At 41.5% G+C, this 10,718-nt stretch overlaps 1 protein-coding gene across 34 annotated transcripts in view; it reads right to left on the bottom strand.

Annotated features, from left to right (window-relative positions):
- Window positions 1-382: 382 nt before the first annotated feature.
- The window catches only part of TAF1 (TATA-box binding protein associated factor 1), a 97,342-nt gene continuing 87,006 nt past the window's right edge, over window positions 383-10,718 (bottom strand). For 15 of the 34 annotated variants that reach the window (XM_054251241.2, XM_054251246.2, XM_054251243.2 and 12 more), the window contains one exon: window positions 7,668-9,869. In XM_054251241.2, coding sequence (XP_054107216.1) covers window positions 9,647-9,869 — 223 coding nt within the window. In that variant the 3' untranslated portion in view covers window positions 7,668-9,646. Of the gene's footprint in view, window positions 507-7,667; window positions 9,870-10,718 lie in introns of those variants that run through there. The other 19 variants (XM_054251249.2, XM_078364193.1, XM_078364187.1 and 16 more) reach the window with 2 other exon arrangements.

Genomic DNA, 10,718 nt, shown 5'->3' with positions numbered 1-10,718 from the left:
TATATATATATATATTTGTAGAGTCATGGTCTTGCTATGTTGCCCAGGATGGTCCTTTATACATTTTCATCTGTAACAGTGGTTCACTAAGGCACTGATTTATAGCCAAGAGAGTGCTACTTCTCTAGTTTTGACTATTTATGTTTCCAATTTCCCATTATGGCCTTTTCTTTCCTTTAAAGTATTCCTGATTTCATAGGAAGAAGGAAACACAAGGAGAGCATAATTTTGTGATCATTGATATAACATGGCCTCCAACTACTCAAATGTAATTTAACTGTTTACTCTATTTGACCACTTCTTACATATACTGTAAGATAACCAAATTTCTGGTTAATGGAAGGTCTTATGCACTACATAATAGAATCACAAACACAAGATATAAGTGTAATTTTTATTTTATTGTAAATCAAGATGAATGGATATTTAAACAAGATGAAATGCTGTAATACGGAGTTGACTGAAAACACTGTATTCCAAGTCCCCCAAATGTGGAAAATCCAAACCTATATAGGCAAAATTTAAAAGAAACCATTTTCAAACTTTTATATCCATTTAAACTAACTTGTAGAATTTAAATCATAATTTATGTAATTTTAATCATAATTTATGTATGACAGATGAAATATAAAATGTTAAGAGCAATTCATTACTTAAAAAGACCTCAACTATTAAGTTACTAACCAAAAAGCAAAGGATAAACCTGCAATATGATATACCTGGTAATTTTTATATATTTCTTCTAAAGTACTTGTATTTACCAAAAGATTATTATTAATAATGTTGATACTGTTTTTTTGTTTTTGTTTTTGAGACAGTTTCATTCTCATTGCCCAGGCTGGAGTGTAATGGCACGATCTCGGCTCACTGCAACCTCTGCCTCCCGGGTTCAAACGATTCTCCTGCCGTAGCCTCCTGAGTAGCTGGGATTACAGGCATGTGCCACTACACCCAGCTAATTTTGTATTTTTAGTAGAGACAGGGTTTCTCCATGTTGGTGGTCAGGCTGGTCTTGAACTTCCAACCTCAGGTGATCCGCTTGCCTTGGCCTCCCAAAGTGCTGGGATTACAGGCGTGAGCCACTGCACCCAGCCTGTCGCTACTGTTTTAGAGACTATCTGCATCAGAATTACAGGTGTGCATATTATAAATGTACATTCCAAGCCCAGGAATGGAAATTTCACAATAAGCGATCTCTACTGCATTTTGATGCATACTAGTTTAAGAACAGCTGATATAGAGAATAACATTAATTTGGTAATGTTGCTGGCTCAGTTTCCCAAACTTCTCAAGTAAGAATCACTTGGGCCATCTATAAAATATACAGACTACCACCTCTTCTCCAGTAGATATTCTGACTCAAGAAGGCTGAACTGAGGCCTAGAATCAGTGTGCTTTTAACAAGCACACCAGTTGTTTATTTTCAAAGTTGGGGGAAGGGAAAAGATAATTATATTTAGCAAATATTGTAATGTAATTCCCAAGACCCTAGATCTGTAAATGAAGTTTAAACTACCCATAGGAAAAAAAATTTTTTTTGGATGGCCAGGTGTGGTGGATCACAGGAGGTCAGGAGTTCGAGACCAGCCTGGCCAACATTGCAAATCCCTGTCTCTACTAAAAACACAAAAATTAGCTGGGCGTTGTGGCGCATGCCTATAATCCCAGCTACTCGGGAGGCTGAGGCAGGAAAATCACTTGAACCGAGGAGGTGAAGGTTGCAGTAAGCTGATTGTGCCATTGCACCCCAGCCTGGGTGACAAGAGTGAAACTCCATCTCAAAAAAAAAAAAAAAAAAAAAAAACTTTTTGGCTATTTACACTGATTTGGAAACATAAACCTGAGGTCTTCTCAGGTTCTACCCCATTCCCACTGAAAATTTCCCATGACTCTTAGGATAAAAATGAAACTTTTATATTTTTTTAGAGACAAGGTCTCTCTATGTTGCCCAGACTGATCTCAAATTTCTGGGCTCATGTGATCCTCATGGGCTCCCGCCTCAGCCTCCCAAAGTGCTGGGATTACAGACAGGCATGAGCCACCATGCCAGGCTGCCAAAACTTAACAGGGCCTACAGTGTGCAAGGGCATGGTTTTACCCTCCTTCCTACTGCACATATATGCATCTTTCTGGCCTTAAAGAGAGTCCTTCTCCAGTCCAAGGCTAATCCCTCTATCTGTATGACGCTGAATGAGTTCCCTCACTTGTAAAATGATAATACATATCTCATAGATGGTTCAGGATTAAATGAGGTCAGGTAAGTAGAGCTCTCTGTGGAGAGGCTGGCACAAAGAATAATAGCTATTATTTAATCAAATCAAGCTCCTAGAAACTGTTGCTACTTCTTTTCATTAAATTCTTCAACCTACTTGCCATCTGATTTCAGCTCCACCCACCATTCCAAAGAAACTGTTTTCACCAGGCTCACCAGTTGCCAAATCCAAATGACAAATTTCGGTCCTTATCTGATTGACCTTTCTACAAGTACTGGACACTGCTGACTACTCCATCCTTTGAAACCTTCCTTCTTTGGCTTCCCTACAAACAGTATATCCCGGTTTCTACATACTTTTCTGGTCAGTCTTTCAAAGTATCTTTTGAGGTTCTTTTATTGCTTGCCTTTTCACACTTAAAAAAATGTTTTAACTTTGCCAAAGTAATACATGTATATTTGCATGCCAAGTTGCTCAGCAAGGTCTTCTCTGACCATTAAATTAGCACCCTTCATCAGGTGCAGTGGCTCATGCCAGTAATCCCAGTACTTTGGGAGGTTAAGGCAGAAGGGACTGCTTGCGTCTAGGAGTTCAAGACCAGTCCAGGCAACATAGCAAGACTGTCTCTACAAACAATACAAAAAAAAAAAAAAAATTAGCCGAGTGTGGTGGCACGTGCCTGTAGTCCCAGGTACTCAGGAGGCTGAGGTGGATCACGTGAGCCTAGGAGGCTGAGGCTGCAGCAGGCTGTGATCGAGGTCACTGCACTCAGCCTGGGTGACAGAGACCCTGTCTCAAAACAACAAAAAACCTAGCACCCTTACCCACACCCTCTCACATCACTTTTATTTTCTATTTATTTATTTTAAGATGGGGTTTCACCATGATGGCCAGGCTGGTCTTGAACTCCTGACCTCAGGTGATCCACCCACCTCGGCCTCCCAAAGTGGAGGCCAATTACAGGCGTGAGCCACCATGCCCGGCCCACTTTTATTTTCTAAACAGTACTTCTCACTATTGTTTACTGTCTCCTTCCTTCACTAAATTCTAAGCTATTTGAGGGAAGGGGCTGTTTTATTTATTGTTGTATCTAGAACAAGCTTGTCCAACCTGTGGCCCACAGGCCACATGCGGACCAGGAAGGCTTTGAATGCAGCTCAACACAAATTCATAAACTTTCTTATAACATTATGAGATTTATGCAGACATTTTTTTAAACCTCCTCAGCTACTGTTAGTGTATTTTATGTGTGGCCCAGGGAAGCCAAAAGATTGAATACCCCTGATCTAGAATAATGCCTGGTATCCATTAGACTTAATGAGTATTGACTGACTGAAATATCCACATCTTATCAGTTATCAAATCTTAAATATATTCTACCTCCTAAATTATCTCAAATCTCTGACCACTGTTCCTGCCTTACAGCTAACTTGTGTCTCACCTAATGATTGCCATAACCATTTCCAGTCCTGCTCTCCTACCATCCACATTCTGAATTGCTGCTGAAATGATCCTAGTCCTTCAACAGATCCCCACTACCTTTAGGATAAAGTCTAAATTCTTTAGCAAAGCATACAGAGCTCTCCAAAATCTGGACCCTGGCTAATTCCTCAGTTTCAATTCTTGCCAGCCCTTCCATGTGCACCATGCTCTAACCATTCCTAATTCTTTAGTCACATGCTCATTGCACATGCTATTTTTTCTGCCTGCAACGATACCCATTCCCTGCCCCTATTGCTTTCTTTGCCTAATTCAAGCTAGTAATCTCTGGAAAGGTTTCCCTTAGATCCAGAGTTGGGATTACTCTGTACCTTCAAAGTATGCCATATGTATTTTATCATTTCACTTATCACACTCTTGCATGGACTTGTCTAACATTAGACCATGAGCGGTATTCACAGAACCTAGCACAGTGCTTGGTAGAGAGTAGTCAAGAAAGGGTTACTGAAATGAAATTCACCAATCTATTCCTTATAACCAGGTTTTCCCTCCAGACTGCTTTACCATCTGTACTTCTACACCCTGACCAGTGGTGATGCTAAGTACCTTTGGAGGAAAAAAAAAAAAAAAAAATCACACCACAATAAATTGGTACCATTTTAAATTAAGTCTTCAACCTCCCTTGTACATAAAGCATCCAGTAATCCTTTCATGGATCCCTGGTCAGCTCCAACTCCCATTTTCATCAGTGACTATTATAAAATTAAAAACAAAAATGCTTAGATTTATTTTCTTGAGATGGAGTCTCACTCTGTCACCCAGGCAGGAGTGCAGTGGCCCAATCTTGGCTCACTGCAACCTCCACCTTCCAGGTTCAAGCAATTCTCCTACCTCATCATCCCAAGTAGCTGGGACTACAGGCACGTACCACTGCACCCAGCTAATTTTTGTATTTTTAGTAGATATGGGGTTTTGCCATGTTGACCAGGCTGGTCTCAAACTCCTGGCCTCAGGTGATCCACCTGCCTTGGCCCCAACAAAGTGCTGGGATTACAGGCATGAGCCACCACGCCCAGCCTGCTTAAACTTACTTAGAAAGGTCTGAAGTGAAAAAAATGAATCCCCACTCCCGATTCCACCTCACTCTTAAGAGATGTTAACAGTCTGAAGTACATCTTGCCCCATCTTTTCTTTGGGTATATAAACATGGATTTCTTCCCCTTTGCCCTCTAAACAAATGAAATCATCACTACCTACTAATTTTTTCCCAAGAATATCTTTTCACCTAGCACATATAGATTTTGTTTTTGTTTGTTTGTTTTGAGACAGTTTCACTTGTTGCCCAGGCTGGAGTGCAATGACTTGGTCACGGCTCACTGCAACCTTGGCATCCCAGGTTCAAGCAACTCTCCTGCCTCAGACTCCTGAGTAGCTGGGATTACAGGCCCACACCACCATGCCTGGCCAGTTTTGCATTTTTTTTTAGTAGAGATGGGGTTTCACCATGTTGGTCAGGCTGGTCTTGAACTCCTGACGTCCAATGATTCACCCGCCTTGGCTTCCCAAAGGGCTGAGATTACAGGTGTGAGCCATTGCGCCCAGCTGATTTTCCTCATTCTTTTAACAGCTGCACACTTTTTAACTGAATGGATATACCATAATTCAAACTCTCTGCTACTGATGGACATTTAGCTTGTTTCCAGTTTCTCATTATACCCTACAGGACAAGTATTCAAGCCCCTAGTCCCATTTTCACTTTTGTCACAAGGGTGATCTTACAGTTTCACAGAGGAAGCTGAAGCTATGAAGCGAGAACTCATCAATTTCCTATCTCCCTATATGCACTGATATATAACTACATCCATTCTTTCCTCTCAGGATAAAAGATCTCTCAAGGCAGTGTCTCCACCCATGTTAGCTAACACCCTCTCCCGTTTTCACAGGTCCTTCCAACAATTATCCTTTCTTCCTTCCCCTAGGCCTACATAGGTATACTTATTTTCCACCTTAAGACTCTCCCTCTCCCTAGCTTCTTAAAATAGTTGTCTATGGGCCAGGCACAGTGGCTCATGCCTGTAATCCCAGCACTTTGGGAGGCTGATGCAGGCGGATCACTTGAGGTCAGGAGTTTGAGACCAGCCTGACCAACATGGAGAAATCCTGTCTCTATGTTTAAAAAAAAAAAAGAGTAGTCTATGATCTCTATCATCACTTCCTCACCTTCCATTTGTTCCTTGCCCCAGTGCTGGTGGGATTACAATCTTACTACTCTGCTAAAACTGTTTTTGATTGCTCAGGTTACCAGGGACCTACTAGTTGCCAAATCCAAATGCTCTCTCTCGGGCTTGACTTATTTTAATTTTCTGTGGTAAATATATTGTCTTTTTTTCTTCCTTAAATCCCTTCTCTGGTTTGAGAAACACCACTCTTCAGGATTTCTATTTCTGACTACCCCTAAATACTGGTCTTCACCAGGAGTCTGTCCTCCATACTCTGACTCTACACATGTTTCCTGGGTGATCTCACCTACTTCCAAGATTATACAAATCCCATACTTTATACATACCATACTTCAAACTTAACATGCTTCCAACTAAGCTTAGTTGTTTCCCCTAGCTTCCACCCTCTACCTGTTCAGTAAATGGCATCACCATTTATCCAGTCACTCAAATCAGAAACCTAGGTTCCACTCCCTTTCAATTATCCAATCAGTCACCAAGATATATCACTCATTCCATCCCTGCTGCCAATGCCTCAGTGACAGTTTTGGCCTCCATTATGGCTTATCTGGCATCGCCCCTTTCATACTGCTGCCAGAGCGATCACTTTAAAATGAGCATTTGATTCTGAGCTTGTGATCACTATACTATGTATGTTCCGTGCATTCCAGCTGTCGATAACTACTTGTAGTTCTATGAACATGTTTCATGCTAAGCATTCTGTTCCCTCTGCTTAGAATGCCTTCCCACCCCCATCCCTATGACAATCTGGTAAATTCCTTTGCACTCTCCATGATATTAAGGGTCTCCTCTGTGAAGCATTCTTTTTCTTACTTCATAGAGTCAAGAACTTTTTCCTCTCACTAGGGATTCTTGTAAATATTTATTGCAATAATCGCTTTTTATTAGACTTCTTCATTTACATATCCTACCTCTCATTCTAAACCCTAAGTTCCTTGCAGTCAGGGACTCATTGTACTCCTGTATCAGCATCTGGCAGGCTGCTTATAAAAACAGGTGGCTTGGTCAGGTTCAGTGGCTCATGCCTGTAATCCCAAGACTTTGGGAGGCTGAGGTAGATGGACCACTTGAGGTCGGGAGTTCGAGACCAGCCTGGCCAACATGGCGAAACTCCGCCTTGGTTGGATGCAGTGGCTCATGCCTGTAATCCCAGCACTTTGGGAGCGCAAGGTGGGCGAATCACCTGAGGTCAGGAGTTTGAAACCAGCTTGGGCCAACATGGCAAAACTGTCTCTACTGTCTCTACTAAAAATACAAAAATTAGCTGGGTGTGTTGGCAGGCACCTGTAAATGCCAGCTACTCAAGAGGCTGAGGCACAAGAATTGCTCGAACCTGGGAGGCAAAGGTTGCAGTGAGCTGAGTTCGCACCACTGCACTCCAGCCTAGAAAAATGAGCCTGGCGTGGTGATGCGTGCCTGTAATCCCAGTTAGTCAGGAGGCTGAAGCAGGAAAATCACTTGAACCTGGGAGGCGGAGGTTGCAGTGAACCCAGATCGTGCCACTGCACTCCAGCCTGGCAAACAGAGGGAGACACCATCTAAAAAAACAAAATAGGTGGCATGATAAACGTTAAAATAAACCAATGAATACCATGTACTCACCCAATCCCCCCAACCAAAATTTTGGAAGCCACCTTCCATTCCTCCTTTTCTATTCCCTAAAGATCTCTCAAGTCTGTCCCCCTCCTCCCCATCCCAATGCCATAGCCCCAGTTTAGGATCCATTCTCTCTTACTTGAACTAGATCCATCCAAACCATTCTCCATACTACTGCTGGAATTTTAAAAAAAATATTTATTACAAAAATAATACATACTTGTAAAAAAATTCAAACAATACAGAAATAAAAGCACAATATCCTACCCTGCACACATACAAACACAGAAGCCCCCTCCCCTCCAATCCCGTTCCTGGGGGGAGGGTTATCATTGTGAACAGTTAGCATATCCTTTCAGACTTTTACTTTGCATATACAAGTATATATAAACACATATAAATAAACAAACATGGTTCTGTCTTTTACAAGAATGGGATCACATGTATCTGTTACATAAGTCTTCAATTTTTCTTCATTCATTACACAGATTTCTAAAACACAAACCTGATTATATCACTCCTCTGAGAGCTTATTTCCCAGAATATAAAAATCATACGCATTAACATCAAACACAAAGCTTGTGATTATATGGTTCCTGCCCCATCTTTCAGTCTCATCTCTAGCCATTCCAGCATTAAAGGACTGGAATATAAACCACCTTAAATCCTTCCTGGAACAAGGCAGGTACAAACAAACAAACAAACAAACAAGGAACACACTCTGTCATTTCTAGACTGTGGCCTTTCCACTTCATATTACACTTTGCCTGGACATTTCCATCTGGCAAGCTTCTACTAATTCTTCAACAATCAGCTTAAAGATTACCTGTAGGGAAGACTTCCCTGATTTTTCAGACATGATTACTCCTCTATTTCCCCTATACTTTATAGCTAGCTTCTTAATTGCACTTATCTCACAGTACTATGATGATTTATTAACATGTTTTTAATTCCACTTCCCCTCCCCCAACTCGATGGTGAGCTCTTTGAATAAAAGGGATTTATCTTATTTACCTTTGCATCCCAAGGATCTGATAGAGTGCTTATCATGAAAAGCAGGTGCTCAGTAATGTTATCTGTTGAGGATTTTATGATTCTACGAACATTTACTGAGTACCTACAATGCACAGAATCATATCCTAAGCATGAAAAGAAACAGAAGACAGAGTCTTTGCTCTAAGAAACTTACCATTTTCCTACCATTTCCCCCGGGGGCGGGGGGGAAAGACAGAAAACATTTAGATGGCAACATTATCATTTCTGACATAAGGGCTGTTTTAAAATTTACGGTCATTTGCCTCAAATCCATTTAGGAACTAGGCATTGCATAATTAAATAAATAATAAAATGGGTGGGTTGTCTCATAAGTGTAAAGTGTAGCAGAGAGTCCACTAGAACCCAATTCTCTGTCTCAGCAAGAGGGCTCTCATCTGTTCCAGCCTGTAAATTAGAAAAGTGAGATAATACCATGCTTGGAAATAGTTGGTTTTTTTTTTTTGAGATGGAGTCTCACTCTTTCGCCCAGGCTGCAGTGCAGTGGCGTGATCTCCACTCACTGCAATCTCTGCCTCCCAGGTTCAAGCAATTCTCCCGCCTCAGCCTCCTGAGTAGCTAGGATTACAGGCATGAGCCACCATGCCTCGCTAGTTTTTCTATTTTTAGTAGAGATGAAGTTTCGCCATGTTGGCCAAGCTGGTGTCGAACTTCTGACCTCAGGTGATCCGCCCGCCTCGGCCTCCCAGAGTGCTGAGATTACAGGTGTGAGCCACCACGCCCGGCCGGAAATTTCCTAATACATCAAGAGGACATAAAGTTACTAGTTCTTTCATAATTTCCCCTCCTTCCCCAGGGAAAAATTATACCAAAAGTGGTAAATGGACTTAAAGGGGGACACGGAAGAATGAGCTTGCTCTTTTTGATAGTGGTAGGGAAAAGGGGATTGCTTTGTTTTAAACCACAGGGTGACATTGCCCCAATAAGATCAGGAGAGGTGATTCATTATCATTTACTTACTATTTTTAAAAAGGGTAAGGTGTTAGTTAATCCCATGATTTCAGGATCAGATACTGTACAAATACGAACAAATTGGGGAAAGGTGAACCACCTAGGCTGGAGAACAGGGAAGGCTGACCAAGGAGGCCCAAAGGAAAGGAAGCCTCATTCATCAGAGTCCAAGTCACTATCCCCAGCAATGGAGTGGAAATCCTCACTGTCCTCCTCGTCCTCTGACAGGTGGACCTGGCTTAGTACGCTCGGCCCAGAGCGCTGCTCTTCCTCCTCCTCATCTTCTTCCTCCTCTGATACCTCATACCCACCGATGCTGCTGAAGCTTGTGTCTTGGGTGTTCGACTTGGGATCAGGCTCCTCATAGCTCCCATAACTGAGAAGAGAAACATGTCATCTCTCAAGCTCGGACACCATTCTCTAGCTGGCCATTCCCATTCTTAGTGCCACCAAATGATCAGCCCATCTCACCTCCCCTGGATACTAAAGTGACTGGTTCTGGACTGTTCTACATGTCCCTGAGAGAAAAATAATCCTGTTCAAAAACATCAACTTGCCAACTTCATATACCTGAATGAAACTCCCTTACAACTGAACAACACACTGCCATCTCACATGACCACAAATGCTCTGTCAGCCTCATGGTTTCATCTACCACTTACAGTATCCAATTAGTCAATAGTCCTGAAGATTCTCTCTTTGATATATCTTGTCTCTATCCCCTCCTTTCCATTCCTACTGTGCCTGCCTTTGCGTAGTCCTTTGTTATCTCCGGCCTGCACTACTGAAATAAGTCGTTATGCCTCCAGTCTTGCTCTCTTCCAATTACTTCTTCACATTTCTGCCAGAGTGCTCTTTATTTTTTGTTTGTTTGTTTATTCTTAATTTTACTTGAAAAAAAAAAATCACACAAGTAATGCATGTCCACTGGTTAAAAAAAATTAAACATACACCAGAAAAAAAAAAAGTATCATCAATAACTTCATCATCCAGAGATAACCTTTTGGTATATTACCTTCCAATATTTTTTGTGCACTTTAGATGCTTAAACACTTTTATCTGACTTACAAAATTGGGATAGTCTACATACGCTCCAGGAATCTGCCTTTTTCACTAATCATTATAATAAACATCTTTCTATGTCAATAAACATATGTCTATAGTATAATTTTAATAGCTACATGGCATTCCACCATATGGCTGTAACATGACACTCTCTCACTAG

The sequence above is a fragment of the Callithrix jacchus genome, chromosome X (assembly GCF_049354715.1).
Source record: "Callithrix jacchus isolate 240 chromosome X, calJac240_pri, whole genome shotgun sequence".
Classification (NCBI taxonomy): domain Eukaryota; kingdom Metazoa; phylum Chordata; class Mammalia; order Primates; family Cebidae; genus Callithrix; species Callithrix jacchus.
The sequence above is the reverse complement of the archived record's forward strand: the minus strand, read 5'-3'. Positions and strand labels throughout refer to the sequence as shown.